General features: G+C 46.4%; 1 protein-coding gene across 2 annotated transcripts in view; it reads left to right on the top strand.

The window, feature by feature from the left end:
• Positions 1 to 4,705: 4,705 nt before the first annotated feature.
• Positions 4,706 to 16,775, top strand: part of LY86 (lymphocyte antigen 86) — a 42,525-nt gene continuing 30,455 nt past the window's right edge. For both annotated transcript variants that reach the window (XM_054984326.1, XM_054984325.1), the window contains exon 1: positions 4,706 to 4,844. In XM_054984326.1, coding sequence (XP_054840301.1) covers positions 4,730 to 4,844 — 115 coding nt within the window. In that variant the 5' untranslated portion in view covers positions 4,706 to 4,729. The remainder of the gene's footprint in view (positions 4,845 to 16,775) is intronic.

Genomic DNA, 16,775 nt, shown 5'->3' with positions numbered 1-16,775 from the left:
GATGGGAGAATCCGTTCTGATGGTGGTATCACAGGAAATGATTCGTGGTGCTAAACTGACGGAATAAATGGCCGTGTGAAAACAGCCACAGAGAATACCATTCATGGAACATGTGCATAGATACACATAATATATCCTGAAGACATATAATGCAGCTGATGCACACAGGCTGCCCCTCATGGGAAAGAAATCAACTGGCCTGCCTATGACCAGGGCGGCCAGGTAGGCAGTTGCCGCAAGCGCTGAGGAGCCAGAGGTGGTGCCGGAGGAGGTGCTGGGGGCTGAGCAGGAGGGATGGGAAGCCACAGTTGCTGCAGCCTCCCAGCCCTCCCACACCGTGCTGCCATTACCGCCGGCATACACCCCCAGCTGGGCGCAGCAGCCGTGGGCCAGCCGCAGGCCAGGCACGGCAGGCATCTGGGGCAGCACAGGGCAACCGTGTGGGAGAGCTGGGAGGCCACCCATGTGCCACCCCAGCCACGCGCCACAGCAATGGGCTGGCTCACAGCGCACGCCGTGTGATAATGTCACACGTGATGTCATCACGCAGTGTGGTGCATGCGCATGCATGCATGTGCGCCCGGCTACGGGTGCCGGAAACCCTGGTGCCGCTCCTGCCTATGACTTTAAGAGTTCCAGTTCTGAGTAGCACAGCCCATCCATCCCCTGCCACTGCCACCATCAAGTTACAGCCTGACCCAAACATCCCAGATGCCATCTTTCCAGTCCCATCTCCCAACTTGCTCAATGAATGACCAGCTTCCTCCCTCCTGCTATTGGTCCCTTTTGCACCTTCTGATATCTCTCAGACTAGACAAGAGAAGAGTCATATGCTCCACAGCCACAGTAGTGCACTTTGAACTTGGTTGTGACAGGGCAGGAGGCTGTTTGTTCTACATACGTTGCACAACTGGCCCTGGAAGAAATAGAGAAAGGTCCAGCCAGAATTCTCCAGGCAAATGTCCAGGCCTCATCTGAAAGCATTTATAGCCAGGCTAGGTGAAGTAATCTCGACAGAAGCTCTGTTATATAAATCCAAGAAATATAACTGATAATTGTACTCAAAAGTGAACAAGAAAACACACTACAGAAACAAACAGGCTACAGCATCTTCTAGGCTGCAGCCTTGATCTGGTTTTTCATCATCTCCAGGAAGTCTCTGATCATAGCACATTTGGGGTGATCACTCCACACTGCCAGTTTTTATGTGGAACTTCTCCATGTGTGTGTCCTACCTCTTTTACAGACTGTTTAGTTTGCAGCCTTGGGGGGAGTTGCACTTGTGTTGCAGTGGTGTGAGCTATCAAAAACACTCTGTTTGCACATGTATCACTGTGTCGCTTAATCAGTTATTGGCCTCAAAGCCCACCTGCACATCATACCTTGTATATGTGCTTTCCCATGTTTGACTGGTTATTTTGATTGGCTGTGCTGTTCTTTTTGAATTACAGACAGTAGCTAAAGAATTCGGCATGGCTGTGATCATGGCTGACCGTAGGACTAAGGGGATGATGCTTTGGGAGGTTATTGTTGAGGGTACCTTTACACTGTTTTGTTGTCTCATTGGCCGTATTCACACATCTTTAAAATAGCAGGATACGGAAGGCTGCCGGCTTTTATGTGATTTTTGATACCATCCAGGCAACCATGAAAGCGCCATCATCACTGATGGCATCAAAAATCGCACGAGGAAGCCAGTAGCCTTCTGTATCTCGCTATTTTAAAGACATGCAAAAAACGGCCATTCTGTTCATCAGTAAAGAATTTGGTGTGTATATACTCCTTATGTCAAGATCAAATTCCTTATTACTGTGCACAAATTTTGTCCACAGAACTTTTGAATACCAGTTCCTGTGCTGGGCCATTGCTGGTAGGTATGCCGTTCATTGGTTTCTGTGGAGAGCATGCTGCGGGGGGGGGGGGGGGAGAGAAGTGATAAGAAGCACCCTGAAGCTTCTTCTCACCCCAGATTGACAGAAAGGAAAATATTTTCCTTTCTCTCCAGAAGACCCTACATACTTCCACCAGCTTGCACGTTGAAAAGGAATCTACAACATGTAGTGCTCACAAAACACCAAGCTTGGTGCTTTGGTGTGCCTTCAGAAGGAATGTTTCAGGTGGCAGCAGGGAGAAGATTGGCTACTTTTTTCTGATTGGCCATGTAAATTCGTTTAGTACATGTGTGGTGCATAGGTCTTTTGATCTATCACTAGCATGCAATATATATTTTTTTTAAAGTTCACCACCCGCCCTGCATCAAAACAAAATGGCAAGATAGATGGAGCAATGAGAAATGACACTGGAATTACAGACTGGCAAAAAACAAAATCAAGACCTTTCAGGAAAAAAGACTGGGAGAAAACAAGTTTCAAAAAAAGTGTGGGGAAAACAGAAAAACCAGGAGCAGCACATGATATGCAACAAAGCTGTGGAAAAAAAATGGTAACTAAGGGCCAAACTACAAGTGACGCCTGACACTAGTTGGGACACTTGTCAGCTTCCCTCAAGTTTTGATGGGAAATGTAGGCATCCTGGTCTTGCAGCTTGGCTCTCCAACTATTGTTCAATGGACTTTTCAACTGTCAACATTCTGCCAAGCTGCCTACATTTCCCATCAAAAAGGGAAGCTGACAAGTGTCCAACTACTGTCAGGCGTCACTTGTAGTTTGGTCCTAAGAGAAATGAAACCAGAACATTAAGGCTATCTGGAAAACGTCTATGACTTCCCCCTCATGCTTTTCTCTGGTCTTTGCAGACTCTTTCCTCCACTATGGCACTCACTTCACCTTTTGCTAGCACTTCTGTATATGCAAGATCAATGTTTTTAAGGAATTCTGACAGATGCATAAGCACCAGCAGCAGAGGAAAGATTCCACACCAGCTAGAAAGAAGTGTGATGGGAATGATGTCATAGGATCCAAGCCTGCATCTTTCATTATTTCACATTTTCCAGTCCTGGATATATTTAGAATTCTTATATTTAAACAACGTAAGAAGTGCCCACGTAGATCAGAACATCTTGTCCAGCATCCCATTTCACAAAATGGCCAACCAGTTACCCTGCAGGGTCAACAAACCAATTACAGAGAACAAGGCCTCCCCCCTCCCCGCCCGATGTTGCCTCATAGCACTGATATTCAGAAGTTTGCTGCCTTTGAATGTGAAAGGCCCTGTTTAGGAATCATGGCTATTAGCCGTTGGTGGACCTATTCTCCATTAATCTAGCTAATCCCCTTTTAAATTCACTTATGCAACAAGACGGACTAGAGAGTTTCATTTTTCTAAATGTAAACCAAGAATTCAGAGGACCCTCGCCCTAGTAAGTTGTGATGATAGATCATTATAATGTTATTGCTCTATACCTCAATCTCAGTTGCCAATGTCCTCCCCCCACATATACCAATTCTTTCAAAAAGCCCTTCAGTTTCAGAACAGGAAAAATTGTAGTTGTGAGGGGCAGAGGCAAAGGAAATAGCACTCAGTATGGGAGGGATCTTCAAAAATGCACACCTTCTCATTCAGACAGCTCATTAACATGTTTAGGCTGCATTCTTTCTGGAAAACTGTACCAAACATGGTTTGGAAAAGAATGCATGCAAGACAGGAAAAGCCTGGAAAGCGGACAATTAGAGGACAATGTCGAGTGGATGCTTAAAAAAAAACAAAACCTGCACTTTGAAAGCCAAGACAAACAACCTTGTGGATGCAGCCCATATTCATTTCAGAAGCCATTGTGGCTGTGCTGCGAACTGTAATAAACGATATGGAATGGGAATAAAACTGATTTGATGAACACATAAATTTGGAGTTTGCTTTTTCAAAACTAGTAGCAGCTTTTGCTTAATTATAAGTTATTCCGTGCGTGAGAGTAAGTCCTCTTTGGGATCCTCAAAAGGCACCTTCATTTAGGGTACGGTAATATATTTAAATGCAAAATCTGATTAATTAGTTAACCGCCATTTCATAAATACATTTAAAAAAATACTTTGGGTATTTTAGCCTTAGTCAGCTAAAGGCTCTACTCTAGTCTGATGGCTCTTTGTTTTTCAAGAAGTTCCACTGAAATCAAATAGGTTACTCAGGCTGGAAACACACTTTTTACAGAGACCCAAGTTCCTTGACTTGGGGTCTCGCCCACTGAATGCATCGTCTGTCCTTAAAATAAGAACTGGCTAAGAAAGGATTCGCTGAACAGCTGCTTCTGCCTGGGGATTCTTCCCCACAAGGAGAACAGCATGCGCCCACATTTTTGGAGCTTCCCCACAACGTTTTGCTCACCTCAGCACTTCTGCACCAATGCAACCAAGGAGAAGTGGGATGCAGAGGCATCTCTAGTGAGCAGTGGACGGACAGAGCGTGCAAACAGTATTCCCACCACCACTCCCACGTGGCTTGCTGCTGCTTTCATAGCAAGGAGGCTTTTCATGCTTCCATGTGGAAACAGCCAGTGGTGCACTCTTATTTCCTTCTGTATTAACACAAATTAGTATGAAATAGAAAGCAGTAATCTTGAGAGAGGGACATCACTTTTGTAATTAGCCTCTTGCTCATTCTGTTACTCCCTTTCAAGGCATGGGCCTGAATTGGTTTAACACATACACAGGAAGTTCATGCAGTTCACTTGGTGTTTTCACATTCACTATTAGGAGGAAGTAGACAAACTAAATCTTCAAACCCTGATTATCGAGGAAGAGAAAGAAACAGTTACACAGACCATCTTTCGCAAGACATGAAGACATTTAAGGCGGCTCCTCTCATCTTTTTGCTGATTTATACCAGCATTGGATGGCCTACACATTCAGTTTGCAAGAACAGCCATTTGGAAATATACTACATAAGCTGCGGTGAGATCTCTAAAATTCCATTTATTTTTTCTTTATTGTGGTGATTACGTATTAGCAGAGAATAAGCAATTTTGATGCAATAGTTTGCTAGGTTCGGAGAGAGACCCGTATTCAGACACAAAATTGACTAGGGAACTTTGAGAGTGTCACTCATCACAGTATAGGGATCTGTGTGTACCCAGTTGTGTACATGGGTATCTTACAGAAGAAGGGTCTCCATTCTCTTCTCTACCCAGCCTGCCTGTTGAGCTCTCCTTTCAAAGCCCTATTCTTTATGTTTATACCTACAGAGGAAAGGTAGGTGGTGACCAGAGATTGGGCTTTTTCCGGTGCTGGCATTTCAACTTTTGCCTTTACCCTTGAGGCTTGCCTGGTTCCCTTCACTATCCTTTAGGCAGAAAGTCAAAACATTTCTCTTTCCCCAGGATTTTAACTAAAGTGTTCCCATCTTTTTAGCTGTTTTGTGGTCTGTTCCTCCTAGTCTGAGTTTCATCAATATTATTTTACACTGCTCTGCTTTATGTGCTTTTATGCCCTGGCTTGCTTTATTGGCATGCCTTTAATTATTGAACTTGGATTGTTTCTTGATCGGTTTTCATTTTTATGATTCGTTTTTATTGTATAGTTTATTTGTTTTATTGTTGTGAGCTAGGGTTGCCAGGTCCCCCAGAGCCCAAGGGACAGGGGGTCATGGGAGACACGTGCAGGGGGAACTTACCTACTGTTGGGGGCCCATGCAGGGGCCTATGCTTCTTTGTCGCACCAGGAATGACATCATTTCCAGTGTGATGAGAAAGTCCTCCAGAGTGCGCAGATAACAGTGGCAGGGGGGCGAAGGCTAGGGGCAGGGGATCCTCCATCCCCACCAGGAGAATGGGATCCCTATTGTGAGCTGTCTCAAGCAAGTCAGGAGAGGCAGCATACAAGTTTTCTAAATAAATAAGGACCTGACCTGCATACCCAAATGACTCCATACACAAAATAACTCCTTCCAATTAAAACAACTTCTGTGCAAAATCCATCCATGCACATCTCAGGATATCTGTGTCTGAACTGGTCAGTCATTTTTCAATATAATTCACTTCACAGGGGATGTTGGGGGAGTGATATAAAATTAGGTGGTAAGTTTAACACTTCACATGCTGAAATATTTTATAGACAGGATTCATTATAATGGTTATCAGCTGTAAAATGTGAGAATGTAAATCCCAACTTAGCCTGATGATTTTTTCATAAGTCAATCTAAATCAGCAAGGTGGAGAGAATGGGACTAATACAAATTCATCATCAGCTAGCAAAAACAGCGAGAGCTGAATGACAAGATTTTTCTGACAAAGATTTGTAAAGAACAATGTTGATGTTTCTTTTTACAAAAGAAAACCCACTGGCTAGAGAGGAAAAACAGGCTGGTCCTCCCTCCCAGCAAGGTTTTGGGCCAAATTCTGCATTCTCTCCCCTCACCCAACCTGACAAGAGGCTTAATGTGGTTCTCAGAAGGAATCATGTCGTCAAAAGCTGTCGCCATGCTCAGCCAAGCAGCGTATGCACATAGTGGCAGCATTTCCCATGGACTGCGGGCTTGTTTGTTCTTCCAATCTGCTCAGAAAGAAAAGGAACACGCAGCTCTGAAATGAATGGAAACGAATCCGCCTGGCAGTGCTTCCTTTTCAACTCTGCAGCTTTTGCTGGCCTTGTGCCTCAGCCATCGCACGGATGCGCTTTACAACTGGGACAAAGGGAATTAGCTTCATAAGACATCTCATTCATACATGGCACGTGACATGAAAAGTGATTAATGGCAAACGAAAACCCGAGCGTTTGTTTTTCCAATTCATCCACATACAAAGGCTGCCCCTGTGGGACTTTTGCCTTCAGTTTAGGCACAGCTTTACACATCCATTAAAATAAAACCAGCAAGGGGCATGAGGAGTAAATAAATATTTGGAATTAAATCCTTTACCCAGCTGGTTCCTAGGAGACAAAGTCGGCTTTCAGATATTATAAGTGGATCTCCCGTATTAGGAAAATATTATCAGAGCTATGTGGCAGGCTTGCCTTGCCCCTTATATTCTGGAGGAAAAACACACAGCGCCTTCCACTGAGTTAAACCACTGGTCCATCTAAGTTGGTCCCATACTGGCAGCCGCTCTCAAGATTTCAGGCAGGGTCCTTCTTCCAAGCCTTCCTACCTTTCAACTGGAGATGCCAGGGATTGAACCAAGGACCTTCTCCAAAGTTTACATTACTGCCTATATACATTTTAGGGATTATCTACCCTGAGGCAGTTTATGGGGTTTATTTCAGCCAACAAATACATTTTGTTGCACATGAGAATTAGTATGCATATTGTATACAACAATATGTTTTGCTATATGCTAACCTGCAGTCCTTACTGGTACTATACCATTTTCAGAACTTTCAAATATTTGCAACATTCAACTACTTATGTCACCTGGAGGTGAGCCCTAGTGGCAGTGAGACAAGTGTCTTTTTCCCCCGAACATGCTCTAAAGCTACGTTCACACAGCTCTTTGAAATATATCCAGGCCCTGCAATATACAATATGCTGAGACTTCAGTACACACTGGACTTTGCTAGTCTCTGTGAGCAACAAGGTCAGCAATAGGTCCCAAAATGGAGATCCAGCTGTAGAGCCCACAGGACTGGCCTCATTTGCAAATAAGGTGTTGAAGGAGGAAAAGGAATCTACTTCTTCCAGGCACAATTAACTGCACTCTCAAGTATGACCTCCACTGAGCCAGAAAGGAGAACAAGAAACTGTTACAAGGTTACGTTCAAAGCTGTAACAAATGCAAGAGCCACCATGATTCTTTCTGTATTATTATGGCAGCTTGCAACCTACAAACATGCATTTGTAAGGATGAGACCCATTCAGGCGAAGAAATGAGAGAGTGGAGGATGGATGCTTTACTCTTTCCTCATCGGCCATTTCCTTATTCCAAATCCCCTCTTGCCTATATAGATGCCATACAGAGGATGTGTGTGTGGGGTGGGTGGGTAATTTGAACAAAAAAATGGCTGATAGGGATGGGCTAAGCACCTCCATCTTCCAGTTCCACCTTTTTAACTCAGAATTGGTCCCTCCTGAAACCTCTTTACCTGAGGAAAAAAGAGGGCATCGGAGCTGCATTATAGACCTTTATTAGCTGCACAGTGAGAGTCTCTCTACATAAAACGTCTTACATGAGTCGGATGAAAGATCTTATACTTATTCTCCATTGTGGATACACATGCACTGCTAGGGAGACAAAGAGCCAAGCTACAAGTGACTTTTTTCACGTGGAGAACACTTGATTGTTTTCGCAAGTTTTCCTGGGAACTGAAGTCCGAGTGTCCTTCTCTTTTGCAAATTGTTCCTCCAGTCACAAGCCTGCTGGGCAAGAGGGCTCTCAACGATCATTGTTTGGGGGTGGGCAGCTGCTACTTTCTCCCTGGGCATCCTGCTCCCGGGGAGCTTCACTGACATGGCAGCTTTCTCCAGAGCAGCAGGCTTGTGACTGGAGGAATAATTTGCAAAAGCTGCTGCCGCTGCCAGCTTTCTCTGGCTCTTCAGGCAGCGATTCTAACAGAGAGGGGAAGGACACTCGGACTTCAGTTCCCAACATTTGGTTCGCCATAGCACCTTTCCTCTCCCAAATACCTTCTTAAATGGGTATAAGCATACAGCATTGGATTATAAAGATTACAGCACTGTCTGATTTGCTTGCCTTATGAATAGAAGGACAAAGATCTTTTTTTCCTTAAACTAGTTCCTATTTGGAAAGCCAGAGAGAATCCTTTTTTAAAAACTATCTAGCTACATTCAACCCCGCCATCTTGCTCCCTTGAAAGATCTCTGTGACAGTCTAAATCCAGGTTCATCACCATGCAACACAGATCAAGGGGCGGGGGGACCAAACCCAGAAGCCAGTCCATTTCAGATTTGTCTTTCCCAGAGGCCATGGGCTTAGATTAAACTCTGTCATTTAAAATGAAGCATAACTGGTGCTGTTTCCAGAAATCAACAGTGTGGCAGCAAGAAGAAAAATATCTATAAGCTTCAAGGTACTAAAATGGCTCCCTAGTGCATGCTTGAGGAGAGTCAGCAATAAAGACAGATTAGGCACCAGATGGTTTTACAGATCATGCGAATCACAAATCAGAGAATGTCAATACAAGGAAGACTTATAAAGCACTCAGGAACCTGATGTGCAGAGTGACATGCGTCAGTCCCAGCCTAGTCCCACACTTCAGGCAACCAAGAGCTGCAGTATGCAGACCTCCATCCCCCAGAGACAAGCACAGATCCTTCCACGTTCACCTGGGCAGATCAAGTTTAACAGCTTGAAATAAAATCAAGGCCCCATTTCAGATTTCAGCAAAGAGGAGGCCCTCAAGGCCCACTCCTGAGTATATTCAAGACTCAGTTGCAAAAGAAGTAGTACATACCAAGGAGACTTGCTGTGGCTGCTTAACTGCACCATGTAATATAACTATCAATAATATAATAAAATAATAACATTCAATTTATATACTGCCCTTCAGGACAACTTAACACCCTCCCTGAGCCTGCTTGCAGGGAGGGAGGGCTAAAAAATCTAATCAATCAATCAAATCACTCAGAGCATTTTACAAAGTGTGTTGTCATTATCCTCATGACAATCACCCTGTGAGGTGGGTGGGGCTGAGAGAGCTCAGAGAAGCTGTGATTAACCCAAGGTCATCCGCTGGCTTCAAGTGGAGGAGTAGGGAATCAAACCGGGTCTCTAGACTGGAGTCCTGTGGCTCTTTAACCACTACACCAAACTGGCTCACAATAATAACCAAGGTCAAATTGTCACAACCACCACCACCCCACACACTTTTTAAAGCAAAGTGATGTATATGCTTTTGGCATACATCCCTAATATTACATAGGTCCATTTAATTGTTTATAACAATAGACATTTTTGCATAGAACCAGAAATATAGGCAGCTCCTGAGAAATAGCTGCATGATGTCAAGTGTAGAAAAGGGCATTGCCTCAGCCCACTCCTGCCTTCTCTAAATATCACCTCTTAGCAAGTCTGTGGATGAATTGCTTCTTCAATACTAATTTCCAAATGCAAGACCTGCCAATGAATTGTAGGCATCAGGGTGGGGAGGATTATTAGGGCCTTGTCTATACAGGGATCCGCTTGCATAGTTTCGCCATGGCTACTGATACAGTGCAGTGGCAACAGGGCTCCCACATGGCTGGTTTCCCTGTAGCTTCTCTGTCCCAGTCCCTGGCAGTAGCCAGTCCACACACACCCTCATGCCACAGTTTTTTTTAAAAGAATCAGCGTTATTTTTTTTTTTAATGTAAGCTATTAGCTCCTTCCATTGTGGAAATTTAAGAGGTAAGACATATCTCTTGCCCTTCCCCCACCCATACCTGTATGAGGAAAGGGGTGGGGTATCATAATGGCTTCTCCACAATGAAAAGCAAAGTTACTTTTTTTAAAATGAAAACTCAGAATTTATATAAAATGATACAGTGATTGTTATAATGCTATAACAATATCCATATGCCCATTTTTAAAAAAACAAAAAGCACACCACCACCACCACGGCAGTTATAAGGAAATGGCTGCTGTGTTGGTGAAACTGAGGAAAAACAGAAGTTTCACATCCAAACTAGCAACCATCTAGGTTTGCCAGCCCCGCACTGAGGAATTCCTCAAGATTTTGGGGGTGGAACCTGGGGAGTGGGGTTTGGGGAAGGGAGGGAGCTCAGCAATATGTGATCTCATAGCAGCCATTTTCTCCAAGGGAACTGACCTCAGTCATCTGGAAATCCATTGTTAATTCTGGGAGACCTCCAGACCCTACCTGGACGTTGGCAAGCCTACAATTGCCCATGATTTGCTGCAATCTTTCCCAAAACTTTGCGGCAAATTAGATTTGGGAAAGGTCAAAGGAAAAACTGGGGTACCCCAAGAAGAGTACAAATGCTCCACAATGCTGTGGGGAAGCAGGAAAAAACCCCACTTCCTAACAGCACTGAAGCCTGGGCAAATAATCTCTACAGAAATGCCCTAGGTTGTTACCAATGGGACTTATTTTCTTCTCCATCACCTCTGTCCTACAGTCTTCACTGATATAAACGTCTTTTTAAAAAAAACACTTCAGCAATCGCAGTTAAAACAGCCACGTCTGTGGAGAGACATGTAATGAGATGGCTCCTCCAAGCAGAGTTGCCAGATCCAGGCTGAAAAAGTCCTGAAAATTTGGGAGAGATGGGTGAAGCCTGAAGAAGGTGGGATTTGGGGAGAAGAGGGAGCCCAACAGGGTATAATGCCAAAGTGTTCACCAGGGCCGGCGCCACCATTGAGGCGGTGAGGCAGGTGCCGCGGACGCTGAGGCGCTGAAGGGGGTGCTGGGAGGGGAGGTGCAGGCCACAGAGCTGGCGTGCCTGGCCCGCACCTGCTGCAGCTGGCCAGCCCCGCGCCGCTGCTGGCGCTGCCACCACCGCCACCAACACACACACCTGGCCGGGCACAGCAGCCACGGGCCAGGCATGGCAGGCGTCCGGGGCAGCATGTGGAACCTCCCCAGCCACCCACTGTGCCCGACTGGGAGCACGGGCAGCCTCCGCCTGCCGTCCCAGCCACCCAGTGGCCAATGGGGCCGTCTTGCTGCGTGATGATGTCATCACGCAGTCCGGGGGGGCATGCACTCACTATGTGCATGTGCATGTAGGGGCAGCCACGGGCACCAGAAACCCTGGCACCGCCCCTGGTGTTCACCTTCTAAAGCAGCCATTTTCTGCAGGGGAACTGATCTCTGTAGTCTGGAAATCAGTTGTAATTCTGGGAAATCTCCAGGAATCCACTGGAGGTTGACAAACCCACCTCCATGGGTGAGTAATTATGTTGCTTTTTGCTTCTGGCCTATGAAAATAGTTCACTGCAATCTCTGTGTAAAGAAATATCTTTGTGTAAAAGAGAGAAACATCTCTGTGTACAGAAAGGAGACCTAATGCTGGATAAGTTGGTAGCAGATGTGGCCAGATGTGCCTTTTACCTGTTTCATCTGGTTAGTCTGCATGCCTTGGTTACATCTAGAATAGATTACTGCAATGCATTCTATGCAGGACTGCCATTGAAACATGCTCAGAAACTTCAATTGATGCAGAATGCTGCAGCCAGGATGCAGAGTGGAGTGGGTCACAGAGAACACATCGCTCCAACCTTGGCTCATCTTATCTACACTGGCTCCCAGTCTGTTTCCAGGCACAATTCAAGGTGCTGGTGCTCTATGGTTTGAAACCAACATACTTGAAAGACTTCCTACTCTCTTACAAACTTACCCAATTATTGTGGTCCTTTTCAGAGGCCCTGCTTTCGGTGCCCACATCTTCTGAGATTTGGTGGGCGGCTACCTGGGAGAGGGCTTTTTCAGTAATGGCACCAAAAAAAGATTCACCTTTCCCCCTTCTGTTGCTGTGAAGACTTTTTTGTTTCACTTGGCATTCCTCTCAGTGATCTCTCCTCCCTCCCTCTTTCTGATGTTTCTATCTTTTGTATTTATTTTATATTTTTCAATGATGCATTTATGTGCTGGTTTTAATGGCTTTGAAGATAATGTTTTTATTTGTATGTTTTAAATTTGTTAGCTGCCTTGGTAGCCTTGTGAGGGCAGAGAGGTAGGATAAAAATCTTGTTAAATAAACGAACATTAGAATTCTGTTTACAAGAAAGCCAGTGTCTTTGCTGATGATTCATGCTTGTTCTGACTAGACATGGGCACGAACAGAAAAAAACCCCAAACATGATGTTCATTGTTCGTTGCCATCTATGAACAACGAACACTGATGAACATGATTCTGTCACGAACATGTTCGTTGTTTGTTGTTCATTGTTCGTGGGGGCCAGCAGGCTCTCCTCCAGCCATCAAGATCCCTACTGCACCACTCCCAGAAACCCTACCTGAGCAGGCAGCAGGAAATATACCAATAATAAATAAGAGCTTGGCCCCAGAGCCTGGCAGCAGCCCTGGAACCTGAAGGGGTAGATCCCTATCCCACCACACACAAAGAAAATTCAAGCTCCAATGCACTCACCCTGTCTCTCTAACAGCAGCTGTCTCTCCCTGAAAGCCAGAGCTGGGAGCCCCCCTCCCCCCTGGTCTTTTCCTCTTGTAACAAATTTGGAGCTCCACACTTGGAAGGAAGACCTGCCTATGAAGCTAAATTGGGCTTAGATTGGGGTTTCCAGGGCAATAGAAGGAGTTCAGACAGAGTTCAGACAATCCCTGCCTGAGTTGCCATGGGAATAGATTGCAGGTGCCAGACTGTCTGGCTTGACGAACAGCAATGAAGGAGGCTTGCAATGACCACCTGTTCGTTTAGAATGGGCCTCACAAACAGCTTGTTCGCGAACAGCAGATTGGGCTGTTCGTGGTTTTTTTAGTTCGTATTGCTGTTTGTGCCCATCTCTAGTTCTGACATGTTGGGTGCGCCACATTAACCATGTCCTTCACATAGATGCTGCTGGGGTAGAATATAAAGGGAAATCGATTATACTCCCAATCTTTCTGCATTCATTTATTTAAATCACTAGAAGTAAATAACTGTGGATGTAAAGATGAAGTATGCTCCAATTTATATCCAGAAACAAAAGGTGCTTCCACTCAGAAGTGTGTAAAACACCCATTTAGAGCAATATTTAAAGACATTTTACAATGATGAGAAAAAACTCAATGTGAAATTAAAAACAATTCTGTAATCATTTGTTCAGGATAGCTATGGAGTGGATTAATTAGAGAGTGTCTTATTAAGGGCAATGAAGGTGGAAAGCACTATGTAAGTGCTAACAATTATTTGCGTGTGTGTTCATTTCCAGCTGCTCTTCTATTTTAGTGTGAAGTTTAAAAATGAGATAAAATAATTCACTGCTGTCCTTGTTTGACTGCTCCCAAAAGTGTAATAAAGAGAAGTCAAAGGTATCAATACACTCTGTAGAGAGGAATGCTCCCCCCATCCCAGGAACTGAATGAACTCAGCCAAATCAATGCCTGGAAGCCCATACTATTAATCTGCTAAATTCTGTGTTCACAAAGATAATTTAAAGCAATAATATTTTAGAAAAGTATCTGATAGCTTACTAGAAGTATTGAACCAAAATTTCCATTATGGCAGGGATTGGGAAGGGGAGAAGGGAACAGATCTACTAGTGCATAATTTTTTGATTAATGGATCCAAAATGGGGGATCCCGTTGTCCGGGGTCTGAGGCACAGCCCCCGGCCTCAACAAGAGGAAGCAGGGGGAGGCAGCCAGGAGACAGCAGTCCTGCCACTTCAGCCAGCAGCCAGGGCCAGAACCTGCCTACACCAAAGGGGGAGGGCAGAGGCAGGAAGAATTGGGACCCAGCAGCAGCCCAAGCAGGGCCCTTACCTGCAAAGGGGGAGAAGCAGCCACAGCAACTCAGAGCCACGCCCCAGCATCCACCCCAGCTTGAAGATGGCAACCTGACTCAGGAGGTGCTCAGAAGCCAGCCCCTCCGGGTAGAGCTGCTGAGGGCACTCTGTGGGAAGAGCTGGGCAGCCAGCCAAGGGGCTGCAGCTGGGCCCACCTTCCCTAATCAGCTCAGCCAGAGAAGCCCAGTAGCCAGCCCACATGGTGCAGCTGTGGCTGATCCCGGCAGCCCAGCCAGCTACCCCTGCTGCAGCAGCTTGAGACAGCCCATGGCCACGCCAGGGCTAGAAGACAGCAGCCTGGCTCAGGAGTTGCTAGAAGCCAAGCCTCTACAGGGGGGGCTGCCACAGGCATTCTGCGGGAGGAGATGGGTAGCCCCGCCCAGCATTGCCAAGCAGGCAGCACGGAAGCTGGCTAAGGCAGCTCCTCGTGAGCAAGGCCAGGCAAGCTCAGTAGCTCAGAGGCTGGCTGGGGCAGCCCCTCGTGAGCAAGGCCAAGGAGCCCTCAGCTGGGGATGGCTCACACTCAACCCCACCCTGCCAGCTAGGCAAAGGAGCCCAGAAGGGATTAGTGGTTGGAGGGAAACACCTGGGGGAACGCACAGCTGGGCCCGGTCAGGAGAGGGAACAAGCCTGGAAGGAGGGCGGGGTGGAGATAGGAAGCCCTATAAAGGGTGGCTGGGAAGAGCTCTGGGGTGGTGGGTGTGAGTGAGGAGTGATGATGTGGAATGAGAGCAGTAGGATGCAAGGGTGGAGGCTTGGAGGAGAGTTCTGGAAGGAGGAGATGGAGGACACAGAGGGTAAGCAGGCCAGGTTGAGCAGGCCAGCGAGTGGACTGAGAGGGAGTCTGGGTGAGGTATACCGCCCCTCCTTCCACAGAGCAGGGTCCTGCAGAGTCCCTGGCCCCCCTGTGACGTCAGGAGCAGACCGCCCAGTGCCACGCCCAGCGGCAGCCGCGGCAAGCCCTGACACCCGTCTCCTTCACGGGTCATCAGAACATCACATCTGTCAACTTTTTCTCCTTGTTTTAGGGCAGTCTCCATTTGGAAAGCCTTGCATATCTTTCAGTCTGTTTTTTAAGCCCTTCCTCTTCACTCCTCACAGCCAATAATCTGAACAGCTTCTTAAAAACAAGTCTTGGCCCAGATTGTTCCTCCATGTTTGAATAATGTGACCATTTTAGTGATCGAGTGGAGTGCAAGTGGAACACAAGTGAACAGGGAGGAATACACGTGAGTCTGTTCACTTGCCATTCAAGTGTAATTTGTCACTTCTAGCTTGGCCCTAAAGCACAAACAACTCCATGGGCTTCATTTCTGCATCAGGGTTCAAGCCAGGGCCATATCAATGGGGGACAGGGGGGTAGTCTGCTCCTGGCACCGCCAAAGAGGGGGTGCCAGGCGCAGCTGCCAGCTGCCAGGAATGCGCAGGCAGCAGCACAGGGGGCTGGGAGGCCACCCGCGCCACTTGCCTGCCCCACAAGACAGGGGGCGGCCAGCTTGCTGCGCACCCCCTGTCCTGTGGGGCAGGTGAATGGCAGCGCGGGTGGCTGGGAGGCCGCCTGTGCCATTCGCCTGCCCCATAAGACAGGGGGCAGCTGGCCGCCCCTTGTCCTGCAGGACAGGTGAATGGCGTGGGCGGCTTCCCAGCCACCTGCGCTGCCTCCACCAACTCCACGGCACACTGGGGCAGCCAGTGAGCCGTGCAGGCGGCACGCTCCTCCCCTGCATGATGACATCATGGAAGTGACATCATCACGCAGCCCCGGGAGCATGCATGCACTGTGCGCACATGAGAGGAGCCAGACTTGGGTTGCCCTGGGTGCTGGCAACCCTAGATCCGGCCCTGGTTCAAGCAGACTGAAAAAGAAGTATTTATCCAGTGCATTTTTATCCCAAACTTTCTCCAAGAAGTTCCCTTCCTCATTTTAACCTCAAAATAACCCTGTTAGGCAGGTGAGGCTGAAAGAGAGTGACTGGTCCAAGGTCATCCAGTGAGCTTCATGGCTGATGGAAGAAATTAATCTGGGTTTTCTCCGTTTTAGTCTGACATTCTAACTATTGCACCACATTGGTCTCTACTGAATCCCAGAGGGAGCTTCCAGATCAGCCCGCTTGTAGTAATTCATTCCAGTTTTGTCTCTCACTGCTCCTCTCTCCCTCTCCCTCCCCCACTTCTGTATATCTCTATAAATGTAGATATTTATTTAGGAAATTTATATGTCACCTCTCCAGAGGTGACTTATAAGTAAAAACAAGATAATAAAATCATAAGAACATCATCAATATTAAAACCAGCAATTGCAGGCAGCATAAGAAAACCACTGAACACTCTAAAAATATCTAGAAAACAGATCTCAGACCAGAAGAAGGCCATAAAACACCTAGAAAACCCTTACTTAAAGGCATGAGTAAAATATATATATATATATATATTGGTCTCATGCCAACTGTATGGGAGGTGCCGAACAAGCCTCAAAGGGGAGAACATTC

The sequence above is a fragment of the Eublepharis macularius genome, chromosome 7 (assembly GCF_028583425.1).
Source record: "Eublepharis macularius isolate TG4126 chromosome 7, MPM_Emac_v1.0, whole genome shotgun sequence".
Classification (NCBI taxonomy): Eukaryota; Metazoa; Chordata; class Lepidosauria; order Squamata; family Eublepharidae; genus Eublepharis; species Eublepharis macularius.
The sequence above is the reverse complement of the archived record's forward strand: the minus strand, read 5'-3'. Positions and strand labels throughout refer to the sequence as shown.